At 45.8% G+C, this 22,072-nt stretch overlaps 2 protein-coding genes across 3 annotated transcripts; both read left to right on the top strand.

The window, feature by feature from the left end:
* Positions 1 to 702: 702 nt before the first annotated feature.
* Positions 703 to 15,922, top strand: rab40c (RAB40c, member RAS oncogene family). The gene is made up of 6 exons (XM_041063136.1): positions 703 to 2,099; positions 7,150 to 7,210; positions 9,359 to 9,419; positions 9,543 to 9,620; positions 11,587 to 11,809; positions 11,914 to 15,922. Exons 1-6 carry the CDS (start codon positions 1,958 to 1,960, stop codon positions 12,186 to 12,188), a joined length of 840 nt encoding a protein of 279 aa, XP_040919070.1. The 5' UTR covers positions 703 to 1,957; the 3' UTR covers positions 12,189 to 15,922.
* A 744-nt stretch (positions 15,923 to 16,666) lies between these two features.
* On the top strand, positions 16,667 to 21,515 carry LOC121198805 (gastrula zinc finger protein XlCGF57.1-like). Of its 2 annotated transcripts, XR_005896369.1 has the most exons (4): positions 16,667 to 16,960; positions 17,944 to 19,490; positions 20,214 to 20,370; positions 20,528 to 21,515. XR_005896369.1 is itself a non-coding variant. In XM_041063131.1 (3 exons), the coding sequence occupies exons 1-2, from the start codon at positions 16,765 to 16,767 to the stop codon at positions 19,455 to 19,457; spliced, it is 1,710 nt and encodes a 569-aa protein (XP_040919065.1). In that variant the 5' UTR covers positions 16,667 to 16,764; the 3' UTR covers positions 19,458 to 19,490; positions 20,214 to 20,476. The 2 variants fall into 2 exon arrangements, 1 of the variants encoding a protein (XP_040919065.1); XM_041063131.1 differs by lacking the exon at positions 20,528 to 21,515 and having other exon boundaries at positions 20,214 to 20,476.
* The last annotated feature ends 557 nt before the right edge of the window (positions 21,516 to 22,072 follow it).

Below are 22,072 nucleotides of genomic sequence, written 5' to 3'. Positions count from 1 at the left end.
AGAAATTATATTTAAAACCTGTTACCACTCTAAATGCACTGTACTCATCATGCGGTCCCATTCACGCTGCTGCTGCCAATGCGAGTCTGTGTGCTTCATTCATTATGTGTGCGTGCAGGTGTTCATCCTCAGGAGATTGTTCTGGCAAAGTTGAAGGGAGAGGTGAGTCATGATGTTACAGACAGAGCTACTGTACATCACATTTCATATTATTATTCGTACTGCAGCTTTGCAGCGTTCAAGCTGCATGGGGAAAAGGCCAAAATATGAGGAGTCAGGAGCAGATACTGGGGGATGTAAAGTCTGTTTCCTCGTGTTTCGCTTTACCTCAACTTAAACTTCACCCTATCCCTAACCAGCCGTGTGTTGAGCTGCTCACCTCAGCCTAACCCGGACCATAACCAGTTATTTCTGCCTACCTATGGAATCCAGCGTTTACCGTTACCCATCCGCGTCCGTCCGCACTCAGTGAGAAATGAATAACCTTTGTTGTCCATGTTTCCCTCACCATCTGCGTGTTGTTGACAGCAGACTTTGATCGACGTGTTGCGCAGCCAATCTGTGCCACTGCATGTGTAACCGCGGGGGTCGGCTTCCAATCGTATGGGCGATGGGCGGGGGCTTTGCGTGAAGGGGCGGGGCCACAGACTGCAGCGCAGTGTGGCGGTCCGCTGATCTGTCAACGGTGGCTTTAGTGTTGTTGTGTCGCGGAGCTGATCAGACACAGCCGTGATTATGAATCAGTATAATGGAGAAAAATGGAAAAACCACGGACGGAGATTTCTGAGTACACCTACAGAGATTTGGACTGGACGTAAACACGCCGCAGCCTTTTAATCTCACTGCAGAGGTCGGAATTTTCTGGATATAACGCAGTGAAGTTACAGGAATCTTTGTCCCGGACTGAAGAAAGACAAGCGGGCCTGAAATCACACAGACGTCGGCTGAAGTTGAGCTACGGGCTGCGCTAGCTAAGTTAGCTTTTAGCTTGCTGTGAAATACCAAGTTTTTAAATCCGCTGGGAAGTTATCATATAAAGGGCAACGCGGCGCAGCATGTGGCGTTGTGTGGCGCGGTATAACGTGTTTTTAAAGAATTACTGTTTTACGTGTCTGTGGTAACGTTAGCAGCAGTGATAGTAGCTAAGCTAGCTGACTAGCTCTCTGACAGGGCTAGCTTGTTGTTCCCTTGCTAAGTTACCCAGAAAGCCTCTCTTTAATAGGAACAAACCGACAGACTAACACTATCCAGATTTGGAAGGCTCTTTGCATACTAGAAAATATATCTCAGTAAAGATATCTGCTCGTAAAATTAGCAAAGTGGCAATTGCCATCCAGCTTATTATATATACCATTTCAGACAATAAGCATGTTCTTCCCTGCCAGAGTTATCCCGTCCGGACAGAGGTTGAATTACTCTTTGATTTTTATCTATGCTTTTAATCTTTAAAAGATTAATCTCGCAAATATATAGGAATTTTGGCTTTGGTTGTGGTTGTACAATTTCTTTATCTGCCAGACATCAGCGGAAAACACAGTACTAACTGTTTTCATTAGGCAAAGTTTTTATTTTTTCCAGTGAGCACCACCCTTGGCCAAACTACCACATTTCTTATCTTTAACTTTAGCAATAAGAATGTATTGCTTTTCAGAACCACACTTTTGGCACCCACCGTGTTATTCAGGCAGGACATTCCTGTGAGACTGTGGTTTGGTTTTAAGTCTGAAAATTACCTACTTTCACCTAATTTGGGAGCCTTAAATTAAACAGGCAAAATAAGGACTTTAAACCGGTGGATCCCCATTCAGCAAGTCCATGGCATCATCTTTGTTTTGGATCAAGTCAGAGCCGTAATACACAAGGGGGTTGGTTGGTTACCCATCTTTGTGTCAACAAGAGAAGTTTTCAGTCGCTCATCTTCAGCCTCCGTTGTCCCTGGGCTCAGATGTGAGACGTCATGGGCAGCCAGGGAAGCCCGGTGAAAAGCTACGACTACCTGCTCAAGTTCCTCCTGGTCGGAGACAGCGATGTGGGCAAAGGAGAGATCCTGGATAGCCTGCAGGATGGATCGGCTGAGTCCCCATACGCTTACAGTAGCGGTGAGTCACTCCTGTCTCAGCTGATTGGGACCTGCTGGCTCAGTTTTGTGATGATGAGCTTCTCAGATTGAGTCATGCTTGCTCATCACAAATGTCCTAAACATACTAGCTGCATTTTACAGCATGAACTTAGGAGAATGCACAATGACCTCTCTTCACTGTCTTTGAAAAAGGCATTCACACACACTAACACTGATAACAGAGACCATCTCATGGAAGTGAGTCACACTCATGAATGTAGGTGCATTGTTGTTTACTTAGTTTATCGCTCACGTACTAAACAATGCTTTTCATGACTTCACTCTGTCGAACAACAGAACAGTAGTTTGTAGACCTACATGATACACATGCTGGTATTTCACAGTGAACAGAAGTCTACATCCTCTCCTGTACGACGGTGGTTCCTCCTTTTTTTCCTAAACAGCTTCAGTGGTGCACAGCTGTAAAAAGCAAGCAGAGCTGCTGACCCAACTATAGCAATATGCTTTGGCACTTGTATATAAATGTGTTTTAGCTGATTGGAGGCTGCTTAACTTTCTCTGCGAACATGTTGCTAGAGTCATAAGACAGATTTAGATCAGAATGATTCTGAGGGAAACTGAATTAGATCATAGTTTTAGAGTCGGCCGTGTTTGTTGCTTTAGAGTAGGTGTGTTCAGGAACACCAGCACTTTTAGCTGTAGGAAGGGAAAGCTGATGGAGCTGTGCCCAGTCAGATGATCCTTCACTGGGCAGAGGAGCTCAGATCACCTGGCTCTCTCATTGCTACTGCTCCAGGGCTGACAGCCACTATCTGATCACAGCCTGCTGCTGCAGTAAGCTGCTGGTCTGTGGCTGCTGTAAACACATACTCACATACTCCCACTACTTTCAGAGGGACGTGGTAGAAGAAGAGCAGATGGAACAGAAGGGAAAAATAATGAAAGTCTTTAAAGGACCATGTCTGTGTTTTCACATACGCACATCACTGCTGACCATGTTCTGTTTTTATGTAATGCACATCACTCTGCACTGAAACAAAGCAGATGCAGTCTTGGAATTAATGGCTGCACTGAAGACAGGAGTAATTATTTTAAAACACTAAAATGCTATATATGCTTTGGAAAGCAGTCAGCTGTGATGTAAGTAATATGTAAGTTTTGTAAATTCACTTAAACATGCAAAAAAAAATGTGCATGTAAACCACATTTAATACGATACGTGCTCCAGCAAACTGTCCTCACCAAGATTACCATCTCATCCCTTTAGCAACGACAGCAACTGTTCATGAAAAATACATCAGTCAGCAGAGTGACCCCTTTTCACCAGCGCTTATCTAATGAATTCTGCCAAAGGGTGACGCTGCCTGTTGGCATTTGGCAGCAGTGTGAAGTCCCTCAGTCAGGTCATGTGTGTTTGCAGACATCCCCATTTACTGAAAGAGTCAGTTCATCGTTACAGATAGGAAATGATGTTAAAGAGTTAAAGAGACTCTGCATCACGGTGGAACTATTGATCTATTAAGTATTGGTCGATAGATCGTCTGTGGCCGTAATTGCACTTACTGTTTATACAGTAAGCTGCAAGGTTTTGTACAGTTAAATGATCATGTCCTTAAATCTGGAGCTGGTGGATTAATTAATCAGCCAACTGAAAATTATCCAGCAGCTATTTTAATAACCCATTAATCATTAAAGTTCTTTTTCGAGCAAAAATGCCTGACGCTCTACATGCAGCTGCTCCGACGTGAGGATTTGCTGCTTTCATATTAATGTGAACGGACTTCCTTTGAGTTTTGGACTCCTGGTTGGACATAGTAGGACTTGATGTGTTTCTTAGTTTTGCGTGATAATAAATTAAGATAGCACATTACTAGATGGAAACCTGAATGACGTGTTTTTAACATGTATCTGGCAGTAGTGGGGAGGCCAGCTCCTAAATTGTCTCTGAAAGACGAAGCCGCCTTAATTGATGCGAGCAAGATCAAAAGCCTTCAGTCGGCCTCATTAAACATGGGAGGGCAGAGTGGAATGGAGCTGAACACGCTTCAGCTCGGGTGTTTGAGTAGACAGAAGCTCTGCTATTGATTTTCATCCCTCTGGCAAAGGGAGGTTAACATGGATGGGGAATGGTGGTGAGGAACCTAAATATTTTAAGAGGAGAAAATCAGGACAGGGAAACAGACTGTGATTGGATGATATTGTCCTTAGGCTATAATTGTGCTCCCTGTCTCATTTTGGACTGACTGTGGGATGGACCGGTCTGTCGCATTTCCTCCTCGGTAATCATTGTTTGTGTGTTGATCAGAAATTTGTATAATAATGATAAATTCCTCATACACGGTCCATGTAAAAGATGTTTGTGCTGCAGGAGGATGGGTCCTGTTATCCGACATGATGGTCTCTGTGGTGACTTTATGGGTGGTTTTGCAGGGCTGAGATTAAAGCTGAAATAAGTACATCATTTATTGATTTGTTGGTTAACAGGAAACTAACCAACAACCAGTATCCCAACCCAACTACTTCATCTCAAACCTCAAAACTAACACAAATAAGCCCTGTGCACTGCTTTCTGTTGTTGGCCTGATACATGTAGAGATATTGAAGTAAAGCTTCCTCAGTAATGACAGTAGTAAGTAGTAGTAACCAGCCCTAACTCACACGTTGTCGTCTCCCCTCTTTGAAATCATTGTCGTGTCCTGGCAGTCTCTGGGAGGCAGGTTGTTGATCGTTTCTGAGGCAATTTCCGAGATAAATTTTTCTCACCACGATAATGTTTTGAATTTCACAGTCGGTTGATGGAAGCCATCAGATAACTCCAGCCTTGGAGGAGTGAAGCCAATTAAAATGCAAAAGCAGGTTGAAAAGATACCTCTTCAGTGCAGCTGCCAGACAAGAGAGACGCTTAAATCTTTTTTTCCAGCACACACCAACAATGGAATATTCCCCAGGGGTCGACCATGCACGGCAGCCCATTGTCTCTCTACGGCAGTGGACTGGCTGTTTTGACAGCGGCAGATCCATAGACAACAGTTATCTCTGGATGCAGGCCAGCTCAGAGATAGCCCCCTGCAGAGTGGGGTTTAGAGACTAAATTTGTAGGTAAGGAAAAAGCGGAACGTGGTCTAATCCTCTCGAAAGATTCACAGACTGACACACAGGCTGTTGAATATTATACCACAGAGCTGAGCCAGAAATGCAGTCTCACTGCTGTTAAATCAGATTTTCTGCACTTGGTTCATTGTTCCTTTCTCTCTTTTCTTTTTTTTTCTTTCCTATTTCTTTTCCATCACAGCCAAAGCACTGTAAGCCTGCACCCAGTCTGATAGACTGTCCACCTGTTTGATGAAGCTCAGTTAAAAACTCATTTTGATTTTAGTTTTTTGTTTTTTTTTTACTTAGTGTTGGACAATATGATGAAATATAACAGAAAGCAATATACAAACATTAGTCCACTGTCACAAACCTCAGAGTACCATTCAAACTGATCTGTCTCACACACCTGGTTGTATTAAACCTCTGTGTGTTACAAATGAAAGTCGGCTGTTTCATTCATTAAATCAACCAGATGCAGACGTACCTGTCATGTCAGTGTTTCCATAAATGGTTTCTCAGTTGAGTTTCTGTAAAATGTACTGATAATAGGTAATTACAGGTGCTGTGGGTGGGGATTTTAGTCCCAGGCTTACTGTGCTGCTTTGTGCTGTGACAAAAACATCATCTCTAATATAAAACCAACGCCTCTCTGACACAGTCTCAACAAAAGCTTCATCATAAGCTCCTCGCAGCTTTGAGCACATCCAGGGAAGAAACAAAGTCAGCCGATTCCCAGAATAGAAGCAGCAGTTTTCAGCTAAGACATCAGAGAAGCTATTGATTATCTGGGAAATCTAAGTGAGCGCTGGCAGCGAGAGGAAAGGAAGCACTTGGTACGAAGCCCTGCAGTCGCTCCAATTCAATTAGGCGAGCCTGAGCTCAGCACTTTAGCTCAGCAGCAGTTTTATGTTGCCTGGAAAATTGGAAGATATTGCTAATGTTGTTATCCAGCAGCTGCTACCTGCCAAAGGCGGACGCAGTCATGTGTGAGAGTCTGGGAACTGGGAGGTTAGCTCTGATGCTGCACTGTTCAAATATTATCGTTACGTCTTTTTCCCAGGAGTCTTCACTTTCTGTCCTGGTCCTGACAGTTTCCCATTGTTACACATCCAATCGATCACTGGTGGTGTGAGTTTGTTGAGTACAGGCTTTTAGACAATAAAGCTGAAATGGCAAGTTGAATTATCAATTTGTTGGTGGATAATTAATCAATCGGTGACATGTCTGATAATCATTTCAGTCAGCTGTCAAGTAACAATAAAACAATATAGTGTTAACACTGCCAGAGGTGCTGCAGATGTGAACTATGTTTCACATTCACACCTCTGAGTTGAAGTAATTTAAAGAAATCAATAATCATCCTGAAGAATTGAATGTGTCCTTTAACAAATGTCACTGACGCCGTGTTGAACAGGGCGAGTGAGGCACATTGTGCAACATGTTCCACACAATCACTTATAAAACTGTTGCGTAAAAAGACAAACATCTTATCGCAGGTGGAAAACACTGATTATCCAGTGGTTCACCTGTTTGGCCCCAGGTGGTACCAGACTCAGAGCAAACCACAGGCACCTGGCAGGCAGTCTCAGGTGAGCATGTCCGGACGTGGAGCGGCAGAGCGACAGGTGCAGCAGTCAGACAGGTTTGTCAGAAATGAGCCAAACGACGGGCCTGAACAGGGAGATGTGTTCGCTGCCTGAGGCTGTACACTGACATCCTGACACTTAAACAGTGAATGGGGTCTAAGTAACGCTCACCACAAAGGTTATGACAGTTCATTTCTCATGTTCACTGAATGGCACCGTGCACTCAAGGATTTACTGTTGGTAAATTTACATTTAAGTGGATGATGAGTCATTTTGTCGAGCACCATCTTGTCTCTCGGTGCCGTATTATAGTCTTGATTGATGTTGACCTTCCTGATGCGTCCATTTGTCTCATGCCTGCCTCTGTCTGCTCTCTCTCTCTCTGTCCAGGTATCGACTATAAAACCACCACCATTCTTCTGGATGGGAGAAGAGTGAAGCTGGAGCTTTGGTAAGCACACATCACTGCTGAACGAATAACGCTTCATATCTGTACACGTGTGGGAGCGACTGCTGCTCTTTGTCTTGCATCCAGCACCGTTCTAGGCCTGAACGTCTGTCGATGAGATTTCCTTCTCAAACCTGATACGCTGTGCTGCTCACAGCACTGGCAAATGATATTTGAACAATACAACATGTGTTACTTTGGATTATCCATAAACTTCATCAGGAAAGTTCCAGAGAAAAACAGTGACAGAGAAACCAGATGTGTCGGGCTGAATTTTGGGGAAATGTGTGTAAGATGATGCACAGCACATCTTGAATATTTCTGTTTGATGCAGCTGAAAAAAGCCGAAGTCTCGGATCTGTGTGTGTGACTCAGTGTTCACATCGTAGAGCTTCGATGAAGAGTTGGAACAACTTGAAACTGAATTTATCTGATTCTGTCAGATGGTGAAAGTTAGGGGGAAAAGGGAATACTATATGTGAAGAAGCTGAGTTTACTGAGTACACGTCACATTTTAGGCCAGAAGCAATAGAGGTACATACACAGAGCGAAATACAAAAATACACAGAGTGGTAAGTGTTATCTGATGATTGCATACTGCACAAACAACATATTTGCAGAAAGATCCCACAGATAAAAAGATGTTTTGATGCATTTTACCAAACTGAATTGCAGGTTTTCCAGCAGGCAGCAGTTTGATTCACAAAACTAAAACCTGGACAGTTACATTACATCAAATGTTTATTTCTCAGTATTTTACAGCATCTACCTAAACACGATTTTTACATGCCTCACAAAAGCTCTTGCATCAGTAGAGATGCAGCAGATGCATGTAATTGTCAGTTGAGGCACACTGCAGTGCTAGGCGAGGCCTGTTTGGTGGAAGTAGGCCAAGGAATTCAGCTCCTCGGGGGAGAACCAACGCCTTGTCTTCCCTGTGGAGAGAAAAGTTTAAAGGCAGCCCGATGATGCAGAGCTGTCTTTGGTTTTGCTGCCTCAGTCTTTCCTCCTCTCCTCGCTGTCTCTGTGTTATTTTACTGTCTAAATATCATCTTTTCCTCTCGCTCACACTGGTTTGGTCTGGTTAGCTTAATATAGCTCATCTCATGTTTGGGGTCTTAGATTGGTTTTAAGCAGGTGATGGCTCAGGAGTGATCACTGCCAATTCATTAAGTCATCGTCGGACCTAGATCAATATATTGGTTTGCTGATTTTTTGTTTAAAAGCAGGAATTGGCCTGTCAGTTTAATCCAGCATCAGTGAAACCGGTGAGCATCGTTTCACTCTTCCTCCCGTCACTCTTTAACGTTCAGACTGTACAAACATGCCAGCTGGTTTCAAAACGTAACAGTTCTTCTAAACTCTCCAATAAAAAATAGTTTCTAAATAAGTTTGAAGTTGTAGAGACTTCTGTATTTAGCTGCTCTCTGTGTTTGGGAGTTTTGAGAGGCAGCGGGTCACAACATCATTATTTCAGAGTCTCCCCTTTGATCGCTGATTTGTCAGGCTCAATTAATCCTCAGTTATTCCCTTTGTGAAAGCTGAAATCACAAGATTTCGACTGGTGGTGTGGGCTGTGCAGAGCTGAAAATATGTGTTGGCATCACTGATAGAATTCATAAAACAGGATTTTATAAGTAATCATGTGAGAGACAGGAGCTGTGGCCATAGCAGTGCAGTCATCCAGAGGAGCAGTGGAAGTAAAAAGAATACGTCTGCTTTTGCTTCTACTTGCTGTAGTTTAAAGACATTAGAACAACCAGTTGTTACTGATGTCTCACGTTGTGTCCACATCTCAAATATCCAGCCCTCATATTTTTGTTTCCGAATCGGACCCACAGGAATGTACTACAGGGATACTCGTCCTGAATGTGAATTACATGTTGTCACATCAGCGCTGGCCGCGTGCTGCTCAGCTTGGAGCGCTGTCTGCTCGTCTGAGCCAACACGATCATCACTGCTGGCTCCTCTGAAACTGAGTGTGTGATTTTTGGATGAAAGTCAGGCCTGTTTTCATGCCGGTGTTAACACCTAACACTCTTCTAACTGCTGAGTCTAAAAAGACCTTCATTTCTAAATTCATTTCCTGGTTATTGTACAAATGTGAATTGACCATTAATCTTTTTTTCCACTGTTTCTTTTCGTCCTCAGGGACACCTCGGGACAGGGGAGGTTCTGCACCATCTTTCGCTCTTATTCCCGCGGGGCTCAGGTGAGAAGATAGATGCCTGAGTAGGAAAAGCTTTGGTCAGAGCGGCGGCAGGTTGCATGTTTCTGTGTGACTGTATTGGTCACATGCAGATTTACTTCCTCGACACTGCGTCTCTCTCTGCAGGGGATCCTGCTGGTGTACGATATCACCAACCGCTGGTCGTTTGATGGCATCGACAGGTGGATCAGAGAGATTGATGAGGTGAGTGGAACGGATGGAGGGATGGATGGATGGAGGGAGTACTGTCTCTGGAAAACTTCCATCTTATAGATGGAAGCAGGAATATTCATAGTGTTGGTTCTAGAACAGTTCAGCTCTTCTGTTCTTCCATCTCTGAGCTGGGACAGTGTGTGTGTGTGTGTGTGTGTGTGTGTGTGTGTGTGTGTGTGTGTGTGTGTGTGTGTGTGTGTGTGGGCTACTCACAACATGTCCTTCCTGCTGACTTAGAAACAAAGAGGATGTCCGCTTTGTGTGTGTGTGAGTGATATTTTTGTCCTGTGGAATGTATGTTTCACTTTGGCCTTTCCTGCTCCACCTCCACAGACGAGCTGTAGCGGGACACTTCCTGTGAAGCGAGGTAGAGATGGAGGGATGAAGCAGAGTTAGATGATGGGTAGAGACGATGAAAACAGATCTGCAGATATTTACTTCTTTAAACGTGTAGTGTTCATCATTCAGTCACTGGTGATCACTCAGAGACCATTAGTACAACACATGGTGTGTTCTGTTAGTGTGAACTTCATGTTCAGCTTTAACTTTATTGTCCCCAGGGAGGAATTTCTCTTGTAGTCAGATGAAACAGACTTAAATAAAATCCATCACCCATTTTGAATAAAACACTTTCCATCAGCTGATTCATCCACAGTGTGTTAACAGTTTGAGAACATTAGAGGTAAAAGAATTTCTCACCCTCTTGGACCTGAGGCACACCCACACCTCCACACCACACATGGTCAGTGCGGTTCCTGGAGTGGTCAGGAGTGGAGGTGGATCTTGGACCAGCCGTTGGAGGCACGGAGACGCCACTCAGTGAATTCAGATGCTACAAAGCTGATGAAGTCGCACACTCAATAAAAAACAATACACACTGTGTTTAACTCCAGAATCCAGCGAGTATGTGTTTCTGAGGGTGAATGCAGGTGGTGTCGGGTGAGGTGCTGGGCGGAGTGTGTGCCTGCTGATCCTGACAGCACAGGCTCAGGGAGCACGGTGATGAGTCAGTACCTGGCGCTCAGTAGTTTGGCTGTAGATTTGCGGTGGTCTGCATCTTTTTAAACAGAGAGGTGCACAGCTGGCTTTAATATTGATCACACTGTGGATATCATTTGTGATTATTCATTTGATGTGAAGTGAAGTTAAGCCACCACTTCGCCATCTGTCTCACCAGTTTCTCCAGACTCCCATCCCGTTTGTTTTTATAAATCCCAGCTTTCCGTGGGAAGTGATCACGTTTTGTGCGAATGATGAGGCTCCTCGTCTTTACTGTTGAGAAGTGACTCTAAAATGACTGGCACTGCTCTCTCGTGCTAAATGTGAGATCAGATACTTTAACTCCAAACATCTTACTCGTCACTGGCAGAGCACGAGCCCTGACATCTGTACAAACCCCCAGAGGTTTTTACGCTCCTGCTTTTTCCATCACCATCACCGCTGCTACAGCTGCTGCTGTTTCTGAGCCTGAAAACGCAACAGGGAGGAAACTCAGAGGAGAGGCTGATGAGCGGTGACAGTCCGGAGGAGTGAAGGAGGACAGGAGGTCGGCCTCTCGCTGCCATCATGTTTCATTCAGTTTGTCAGAACAGATGGGGATGAATTAGAGACGTGAGGCAGAGCGGCAGGAAAAGAAACATCCTGCCTCAAGGTCGTTGAATTAATAACAAGCCTCTGGTCACTGTGTGTGAATGTCTGTCAGCCGCGCTCTCTTTCTCCGTCTGATGCTTTTAATCACCTGCAAATACATCAGAGATTTTTCTGCTGTAATCTGAGTGTGACAAGAACAAGAGAGGCTTCTCGTTTTACTTTAACACAAACACAAATATTTATGGTCCGATAGTTTAGATGTTTTCATGTAGACCAAGCTTGAATTTCACCACAGTATATTAATTACTGTAACATTCAGGTATGGGTAACTCAGTCCTTTGGTGTGCTTTGTTTTTTTTCTGCCCAGCATGCACCAGGTGTGCCCCGAATCCTCGTAGGCAACCGGCTACATCTGGCCTTCAAAAGGCAAGTTCCCACTGAGCAGGCCAGGGCGTACGCCGAGAAGAACGGCATGACTTTCTTCGAGGTGAGCCCTCTGTGCAACTTCAACGTCATCGAGTCCTTCACGGAGCTGTCACGCATCGTCCTGATGAGGCACGGCATGGAGAAGTTCTGGAGGCCCAACAGAGGTGAGTGGTTGGAGGACTCAGTATTGGTTGTGTTTGCCTTGCTGAGGAGTTTGTGCTGAGTCAGAGCCTCACTGTTAACCTCCTGTCTGTCCATCTCCCTTCAGTCTTCAGTCTCCAGGACCTCTGCTGCAGAGCCATCGTGTCATGCACGCCGGTCCACCTCATCGACAAGCTCCCGCTGCCCGTCGCCATCAAGTCCCACCTCAAATCCTTCTCCATGGCCAACGGCATGAACGCCGTCATGATGCATGGACGCTCCTACTCTCTGGCTAACCCAGCCGGCGGCTCCAAAGGCAACAGCCTGAAGCGCTCCAAGTCCATCCGTCCACCGCAGAGCCCTCCGCAGAACTGCACACGCAACAACTGCAAAATCTCCTAATTAACACCGAGGGTTCGTATAAGACAGTGAATGACTAGGATCAGGAGACGGATGCACAGGATGTGGTTAGCTGGAAGGAAAGAGCGCGTCCCTGAACCTGAAGAGCTGAAGAGCAGAAACCGATGGATAAAAGGATGAATGAGTCCTGCCTCTCACCTTCATCAGATCATGTTAAAGGGCATGAAGTACTTTCCAGGTGTGGGAGCTCGAATGATGCCTCAGGATATCAGAGGAGAAGAACAGCAACAAAGGTTTTGGTCTCTGCTGACCTGATTCTCTCCAGATCCAACCGCTTAAACGAGCGAGAAGGACTCCAGGTTCACTCTGCTGCTGGAGACGTAACTACATGTACAGAAGTCCCTCACTAACTCGTATTTAGCTACTCTACAGGATGCACGTCACTCGCTGTGTGTGTGCATCACACACATCACCTCAACATCAAGTCTTCACCTTTATGTCACACGTTTATTTCTTGCTTCTGTCTGTCTGGTTAGAATTCCGTCTTCTTCGGTCCACACTTCCGTTTATTTGCTATTTAATTGACCAATAAGCTAATGATCACGACACTAGTAACCAGTCAGTCCTTAGTTGATCATTGCTAATGCTCAGCTGGCTGTCGGTTGTGTTTGAACACTCATTGTGCTTTGGAAGTTAAAATGTTCTGTGGTCGGTCTGAGTAAGACATGCTGAGGTGAAATCTTGGTGACGAGATGAGTGAAGGTTCCGGTCCAGTGCCGTAGTTGAAGCCGAGGCCTCGGGCCCGGACCTGTTAGTGTGCCGAGGCTAGCTTCAGCTTCCCAGAGGTTTTAGGTAAGAACAGTGAACATGCAGCAAATTACTGGATTCACGCAGGTTCAGATTTTATTATCACTCTGTGGTTTACAGAGAAGCTTTCTTCAACAGGGGATCCAGAGATGCTTGTTGCTATGGATACCGTTCACACACATTAAAAAAACATGACCTATTTAATGTCGCTCGATCTTTTATGAACTTCATTTTTTAACTTGATGCCATTTGAAGAAATTTTTCCACAAAAGTTAAACATAATGAACACGGAGAGATTAACTTTACTGTCACTCCCTCCTTTCCTCTCTCCTCTCTCTCTCTCCCATCTCTTTTCCTTCTGCTCTTCATGTTTTCAGATTTCACGCCTCACCTGTCATGTCACACCTTAAATGAACACATGAACAGAAACAGCTGCCTCATCGTGATGCTCCACCCAAAATCTGTGTTAAGTTTCCTCCTGTGTGCTTAGTGGTATTCTGTTCATAGTGTGTTTAGACACACTATGTGTTTAAACACACACACACACACAGTTGCTGTACAAATCCATGTTTTCCTGTGGTATGTGGCGTCCACACGGAGCCCCCATCCCTCTCATTTCTAGTTTGTACTAATGTGTTTTCCATACATTCATTTCAGCGTTAGACACGGAGCGAGCGTTAGACACGGAGCGAGCGTTAGACACGGAGGAGCGTTAGACACGGAGCGAGCGTTAGACACAGAGCGAGCGTGAGCCCTGAGGGAAGGCTGAAAACAGAAGCGTCTCCTGACGATGGTGAGAGGGACTCTGATGGTCTGAGGGGTGTGAACAGAAACCGGTCAGAGTAGCTGGACGGGATCGTGTTGTGCACAGACAGAGGTTTTCAGGTGAAGTGAAATAACCCGTGTGTTGATTGTAAACAGCGACAGTGTTTATCAGAGAACTGATCTGTGATCTGTGAATGTCAGTCGTTCCCCTTCATGACCAGCTGTTCACTTCCCACAGTTCTCACAACAGCTGCTGATCGTTTCAATGCAGATGATCAGTTCTTGATTTCCTTCCTTCCACACAGCCACTGGTTTCAGTTCGCTGTGAAGATCAATCTGTACAGGTTTAAAACCTGAAAACCCAAAATGATCAACCAAATTCTAAACATCTCCCTCGTTCCAGCTTCCTCATTTTAAATCATATTTATTCCTGTGATAGAAAATGTTCTGTCCTTTATTATTAATATAAGTTATTATAGCACGTTCCGTTTGGCTGCTGTGGCTGAGGGTAATTCCAGTATTCATCGGCAGTGGATATTCTGGTTTTTAGTGTTTGGATTCACACACAGTAGCTGCTGGTGTTGGTCTGTTCAGACCTGACCAGACTGAACGCGGAGTCGTGTCGTGTTGAAATGAGCTCGAACATGTGAACCCTTCCGAGTCGCTGCCTTTTTAACCGTCATGCTTCTCGGTCTGGGTCTCCTACGGGACTGAATGCAGCATGTCTTCCCCTCTTTGCCTCTGATCTGCTCCACCGCCTCCGCATGCTGTCCCATGATTCATAGCTGCTGAATAATACATGCTCTTTTCATAGATCTCTGGAGGGCTTCATCGGTACGCCCCGGCTCCGTCTCTCCTCGCTGCTTGTTCTTTGTCCTCAGCTTCTGATTTCTGTCCCGTCTCCCTCACCCATTAAAGAAAGAGCTGGACGAGCAGCAGGTTTTCACTCGTAACCTGTTTTTACTCCTCAGGTGTTGAGTGGCACTGCCCTCCCAGTTCTCTCACTTCAGTGTGTGGTTCAGTGTGAGTGTTGTGGACAGTCCATCGGTCTTCCCTCGTCTCCGCCGTCTCTGTCTTATCTCAGGGAGTCATCTCTGCCTCCTGACATGAAGCTGTGTTGACTCACGCAGTGAATCTTTGTCGCTTCAGGGAAGATTTCACTGATTCAGAGTCAGATTACTGCAGCATCAAAGGACTGAATCAGTGTTTTACTTGCTTTGGCTCCTTTCCTGTAAATCATTCGTTCTTCACATCACTGGTTCTCAAACTTTTTTGTTTGTGACCCTTAAAAACAAAGCAGCGTCTGCACATGTTCACTGGTTTTCAGTATTTCACAAGAATAAAAGTCGAAGTGTTGATCCCTCAGATTTAAACCTGCAGAAGACACTGGGTTGGTCCTGTAAGGAGACTGAAAATGAACTGGTGTAACTGGCCAGAAGACCATTTTACTCAGGCCTGCCAGTCCCTGTGTGTCCCACAGTCAGCAGATGAGAAGGAGATTTAGAAACGACAGACACACAACATACAGCCCGTGTTGTCGTTTGTCGCCGTCAGTATTTTAGGAAAGAAGCAGCGATTCTCTAAAATGAGCTGAAAAGGAATTTAACTCGAGCTTGTTGCCAAGATTTTTCACAGAGGTTTCCCTCTCTGCGTTGTTGTTGTTGTTGCTGCCGACTCAGAGCATATTAACCCTCACTGGGTGTGATGATATTTTGTGTTGTGTTGTACATCCAGCCTCTTTGTGTTCTGAGATAACACGACCGTGTTCCTTCAGGTTTTGGTTCCACGTCCTCCTTTGTTTTCGTGTGAACTTCCTTCAGTGTTTGTTGATTGTGTTTCTCCTGAGCTGAGTCTCCATCTTGAATTTCCATGGACTTTTTTTATACGATGGAAATGTTTGTACAGGCAGGTGGGAGAGTGATTCAGGACCCTTCAGGGTGCCCTCTGATATCGCCTGCTGTGGGTGTGTTTGTGTAAAGGAGCAGACTGTTGTGCTGATGATGGAAAAAAAAACAACTTGTAAAACACTATTCTTGTTTTTGGCTAAAGCTGCTGAGAAATCTGAAGCGAGTGTGTGAGAGAGAGAAACAGTTTCTTCAAACACCAAGATGAACATTTTTCTTTTTTTAAATTATTGATTGTACAGTTTGAGGCAAGGGTATGAAGAGAAAGACTTTTTCACAATAAAACTATTGAATGTTGGAGTCAAGTGTCTCTGATGATCATTTACAGGATATGTAATATAAACAAATATATCAACAACCACACATCAACAGAACAAAGACAATAAAACTAATGTTTACAGAACATACTAACTGCAGGTCACTGCCTCGATCTGTGCTGGATTATTAACAGAAAATATAAATGAGCTGGGTCCTTCTTTAAATTAGTCTCTGTTTGAAAGGATTTTGGTGTAGTTTCTTTTAGGAAGGCTGCCATCTACTGGAACACACACACACATACACACACACCCTCATCAAACCAGAATAAGACTCATGTTGGTCCTTTGAAAATTGGATCAGCACAGTCCTCATGTTTGTCCACGTTAAAGTTAAACTGTGTGTGTGTGTGTGTGTGTGTGTGTGTGTGTGTGTGTGTGTGTGTGTGTGTGTTGTAGTACTTGTCAGCATATTTCCTCACTGAAAAAAGACGTATCTTTACTAAACTTTATACCAAAGGTTATTCACTGGACGTAAACCGCTGGAATTTCAGCACTCCCCGTCGTAAATTTCCATACAGGAACTTCACGTTTTTTTTAATGAGACACTCCAGTCTCCGCCAAGTCAGAGATGAAGGCTCGGATATTTTAATTTCGATGATTAATCGTGTGGTTTTGTGTTGGAAACTCAGTTTTTACCAAGTACATTTGTAGAAATGTCGCTTTTATTTTGAAAACAGCATGTTGCCGGAAATGGTCCATGCCAGCTGGACACAAGCGCAAACTTGACCCTGGTGAAACGTTGCACGTCGTGCTGCCGTTTTCACGGTAAAGCGATGAAACGTCCGTCCGGTTCGGCCCGGTAACGCAGCCGTGTCCGCGCGCATCATGTCCAGCATCCAGCTGCTCAGGGTGCTCGTTAACGAGCGGCTGTCTGCGGCCGCAGAGGAGATCTTCGAGGCGGTTAAAAAAACCATCGCTGGCTACGAGGAGGAGATCCTGCTCTCCAAACGGGAGATCCGCCGGCAGCGCAGAATGCTGCGGACAGTTTTAAAACCCGAGCTAAAGATAAACAGACAGCCAGGTTTGTGGATCGTTGGCATTCGTTCTTCCTTTCGCCACGCCTGGTCCAAACCCGGGCTCCGACTATGTCCTGAATCGCTATGTTCACGAGTCCCGTCAGCGCCCACTTTCCCGGAGGAAACTCAGCGGTGTCAGAAACGTGTGGTAGCCTCGGCTAGCTTAGCCTCCTGTTTTCCTTTCACACGAGAATTTCATGAATAAACTGGAGGCGGAATCTGATGAAAGCTAAAGCAGGTCCATTACCAGGTGAACACGCCTCATATTACCCAGGCCCTTCCGGGGTAGGACGGTACCTGCCCAGTGGGAAGAACCCAGAGCTGCGCTGCTGTGAAATACCTGAGTGTGATGTTTGCCCGTTTATCTGCACACGTTTCTACCTGATGAGCCAAGATTTACCATAAGACTGTTGATTACAAACATACTGTCACACTGGGCTCACAGGTGATTCATCAGGCAGGTACATTTAGATAAGATGATCACCGTCAGCGGCCCAGGCGCGTTCATAGGACCAATCACTCTTATTCTCAGTGTTTTCCTGTCGGCTGTTTGGCTTCACGCTTTCTTTACAGAACAGAATAAAGTTTAATATAATTTTACCACGTGGTCAATGAGTTCACTGTGAGGACGTAAAATAAATGTGTTTGGGTTTTGAACTGTTAGTTGGACAAGAGGTAAATGTTTCACATGTGCAGTGTGTACTGACATAAAGCTGTTCTAACAGACCACTGTGAAAAATAAGAGTTAAAGCAAAAAGTTAACATCAGATGTGAACATGTGTAAAGTTTAAGGCAGGAAGTTAAAATGTAAAGACGGAGGATGGAGATGAATCAGTAATGAAAGTGATTGTTCGCTGTAACACCAGCTCCTTCTGGCTGTTACCAGATTCTATCACGGCTCTTCCATTCTCTCTGTTTGTTGTATTCTCGTTGTTTCTATCCTTTATCAGGAATAATTCAAGTTTCTCCCTCTGTGTTTTTCCTGCAGACCAGCCACAGCTGGCTCTCTCTGTCTGGGACGAGGACTTCCCCTCCGATCAGCAGCAGCAGGAGGTGCAGTGTGAGCCGGACTGGAGCTCCGGTCTGGAACAGGACCACCCGGATCCTCCGCAGACCGAGAAGAGCCAGGAGGAGCTCCCCAGCAGCCAGGAGGAGGAGGAGGAGCAGCTCCAGGAGCTGGAGGAGGACAACACCATCAGATTCATCTTCACGCCTCCGTACGTGAAGAACGAGCTCGACCAGCCTCAGCTGACCTGTCAGAGTACGAAAGGAGAAGGAGGGGATCCTCTGCCGAGCACCTCAGCCGAGCAGGACCAGACGAAGGTGGAGGGCGATGACGGGGCTTCGTCCAGTTGTTCTCCAACCGAACACGACGACAGTGACGAGGAGTGGAGGAGCAACGTGGGCTCTCAGAGCGACGACAGCGACAGCGAGACTAAATGGAAGAAGAAGAAGGGGCCTCGCCTGCCGACGGCCCCAAAACTGCATCCGACCAAAAAGACTAAATCCCGGATCTGCTGTAAAGTCTGCGGGAAAGCCTTCCACGCCAACGTGTCTCTGGTGAATCACATGGAAGTTCACCCCAAGGACGTGTGTGGCGTCTGCGGGGAGCGTTTCGAGACCGAGGAGAGTTTTAGAGTTCACCTGAAAACACACGTGAAAGCTGAGATCTGCAGCGTTTGTGGGAAATGTTTCGGGGCGTCCAGCTCTTTGGAGACGCACATGAGGATCCACACGGGAGAGAAGCCGTTTAACTGCAGCGAGTGCGGGAAGTCCTTCAACTGTCGCCACAACATGATGCGACACATCAGGATACACACCGGGGAAAAGCCGTACCCCTGCTCCGTCTGCGGCAAATGCTTCAACGACTACTCCACGCTGAAACGCCACCTGCAGCTTCACGTGCACAAGAAGAGCCTCGAGCCAAACGACGCACCTGCGAACGGAAACGGACGCGACGACGACGGCGAGAAGAAGATCAAGACTTCGTCATCGAAGAAGCAGCAGGCTCGGACCATGTGTGAAGTGTGCGGGAAGATGTTTCACTCCATGGTTTCCCTGGTGAATCACGCCAAAAGTCACGCCACGGACCTCTGCGGCGTCTGTGGGACGCATTTCGATTCAGAGGAAAACTTAAAACTTCACCTGAAAACTCACAAAAACGGGAAGGTGTGCGAAGTGTGCGGCAAGTGTTTCGACAGTCAGGGGAACCTGGAGATGCACATGAGGATCCACACGGGGGAGAAGCCGTTTCTCTGCAGCGAGTGCGGGAAGTCCTTCAACTGCAGACACAACATGATGCGACACATCAGGACCCACACGGGCGAGAAGCCGTACCTGTGCAACGTCTGCGGCCGCTGTTTCAGCGACCACTCCACTCTGAAGCAGCACAGCAGCACGCACACCGGGGAGAAACCGCACCGCTGTGAGGTGTGCGGGAAAGGCTTCCACCGAAAGACCTACGTGAGGCTTCACATGAAGAGTCACACAACCGAGAAATGACGGCTCTGTAAATATGGCGGGATGCAAATAAAGGTTTTTAATCAAAGTGTTTATGTTTAATGTTTCAGATTGGACTGTTGGTGTTTTCTCATAAAACCCATGTCTGACTCCGCCCTGATCCGTGTCGTGACTGTGTGATGTGACAGGTGTCGCTCACGGTGACAGACGATCACCACACTCTGCAGTCTGAAGCAGTCATCGTGGATTTGATTTTTTTGCCACTTGGGGGCAGCACAACAACACAGAGCAACATGAGCATCCCACTGCAGTGGTGTTTGAGTCTGAGCCCGGTGTCTTACATCAGACACACAACCTGAGAGCTCACCTGTACACACACACACACACACACACACAGTCCTTCACATCAGTTTGATCTGACAGAGACGAAACGGTGAGTGATTTGCCCTGAGTTTCGTCTGTCAGGTTGCAGACAGTACAGCCTGATCCTCAGTGCCTGCAGACACTACAGAGCAGTCAGTGCTGCTTTTATTCCACTCAGTTCATCTCACTCTTGTGTCAGTCAGTTGTTGAACGATCTGATTGACAGTAGAGTTCACTCTGACTCTATCATCAGTAGAATCTTACACATCTGATGTTGTAGATAAAAAAAATCTAGATTAAATGGTAGAAAAAGGATTTTGAAGAGTGAGGCACAGGAAGCAGCAGCAGCACTTGAAGGAAGCGGTGATGCAAAGGTAAGAGAAACTTCTGATGACTCACGATGTGCCTCGTTTCATCTCTGTGGTGACTTTGCAGCAGAAACAAAGAAGTTGATCAGTTAATGGAGTGAATGTGGAAACGGGATCAGTGAGCGTGAGCGGCCTTCTCTTTTCTAACGCTCTGTACCAGAGTCACCAGGTTCATCTGCTGCTGCATCTTCAGCCTCCTGTTCGTCTGCTGCGATGACCTGAAGGTTGCATCCCTGAGACCTCAGTCGTTGTTCAGCCGCTGTTTTACATGTGCATCATTTAAGTCAAATTATTTGACCTTTGACCTTTGACCTTTCTTTAAGTTTTTACATCAGGTTCTGAGTTTCTCTCTTTTCTTATCCTCTGTTATTCCTGGTCCAGGTTACTGACTCCTCAGGCTCAGGAAACAAAGCCGGAGCGGGACACTGTGAAACCACGTCAGAGACGAGCAGGGATCAGTGGTTCGCTTCATGCTCCCGCTCAGAGCGACTGTTGATGAGTCACAGCTGATGAGCAGCCTCGGGCTGCTTCATATTATATGAGTCTCAGGGTTCAACATGTAACTGAGTCATCGTTGAACACAGATCATGGCTGCGTGTGATGCCCGGTTCTTTCCAGAGGAAACTCCACACAGATCTCCGTATACGACGCGTCCTGTGATCGTGACCAAAAAAGCTGGGACTCAGAGGAGTTTCTCCAGATGTTCGCACAGAAAGAGACAAGTGACTCTGACAAGTGATGCTGTTCAATCATCCTGTGGCCCTTACACTAACACAGATGATGACTCAGACTCTGACTGGCTACAACAGCAACAACAACAACAAACACCAGTAAACAAATAAAAACAAGAGCTCAGGGTTATTGTTCTTCTCAGGAGTAGTTTGTGTTGGATTTGGTCCAAACACTGTAATTAGCCACTAATTAAATCAATCACTCAACCACCACTGAAACAGATCCTCTCACCACAGCGACCCAATCATAAAGCTGAGCACAGAGCTGGTGATGGATCCATTCAGAAAAAACATCGTGATAAGGATCAGTGGAACGTGCTGGCTGCAGCAGTTACACCTTCACATGTCTGATGAGTGTCTGAAGTGAAACTGCTGGATCATGTTGAGGTGGATTGTTGTTGAGCAGGTACAGAAGCTCTGCAGTGACACGGGTGATGTTCTCTCTCCTCCTCCTCCTCCTCCTGCTCCTTTTCTCTGTGACATGAATGTGATGTCCCAGTCAACACAGGTCTTTCAGAGACATTGATTTCCTTCTGGTTTTGATAGCAGCAGGCGATTTGACACTACTGCACAGGCTCAGGGGTCTGAGGTGTTCAGGAGGGGCCACAGCCAGAGTCTCTGCTGTGATGGCGAACATTTCTGGCAACTTCCTGTGTTAAGTTTCAGTCAGACTCAAGCAACGAGGGTTTGAGATGATTATTGTAAGAATCATTTTTTGGAAATCTGCTGTTTCCCTGAATCCCTGAACGTTGGTGGCGAGTGAAAAGGATAATTTGTGGTTTTTCTTCTTTCTTGCAGGCATCCAGCAGCAAAGCACACACCCACCAACTGTCACTGATCAGTGTCACTGCCGTGGTGACCACACCTAAATAAATACATCCTGTTTTGCTGTAAAAACAAAGTCGTAGAACGGAGCCAGGCGTGAAACGAAAGTGAAAGACGGTTTTTACAGTTATGGAATTTCCTCCCCGAGCCTGAATAGTCTTATATAAGCAAAGAGAACTCACACTCACTCACACTTGGACGAACTTGGAGAAAGGTACGTGAAGACACACTTTGTTTTTTTCCCTAAGACGTCTGCATTTTACAGAAATCCTTATTAATACTGTGTGTGGGGACATGATGCTGGTTATTCTGATGGAAAGTGTTGACTCAACTGTTTTAAGGCCATTGAACAGAACAGACTATGAATATG

This window comes from Toxotes jaculatrix, chromosome 18 (genome assembly GCF_017976425.1).
Source record: "Toxotes jaculatrix isolate fToxJac2 chromosome 18, fToxJac2.pri, whole genome shotgun sequence".
Taxonomy (NCBI): Eukaryota; Metazoa; Chordata; class Actinopteri; family Toxotidae; genus Toxotes; species Toxotes jaculatrix.
The sequence above is the reverse complement of the archived record's forward strand: the minus strand, read 5'-3'. Positions and strand labels throughout refer to the sequence as shown.

Excerpts from the sequence above, each read along its gene's own strand:
- rab40c (XM_041063136.1), top strand. The coding sequence starts at position 1,958 with ATGGGCAGCCAGGGAAGCCCGGTGAAAAGCTACGACTACCTGCTCAAG. Across the intron at positions 2,100-7,149 it reads CCCATACGCTTACAGTAGCG|GTATCGACTATAAAACCACC; the intron begins GTGAGTCACTCC and ends CTCTCTGTCCAG. Across the intron at positions 9,420-9,542 it reads CTTATTCCCGCGGGGCTCAG|GGGATCCTGCTGGTGTACGA; the intron begins GTGAGAAGATAG and ends CTCTCTCTGCAG.
- LOC121198805 (XM_041063131.1), top strand. The coding sequence starts at position 16,765 with ATGTCCAGCATCCAGCTGCTCAGGGTGCTCGTTAACGAGCGGCTGTCT. Across the intron at positions 16,961-17,943 it reads AAAGATAAACAGACAGCCAG|ACCAGCCACAGCTGGCTCTC; the intron begins GTTTGTGGATCG and ends TTTTTCCTGCAG.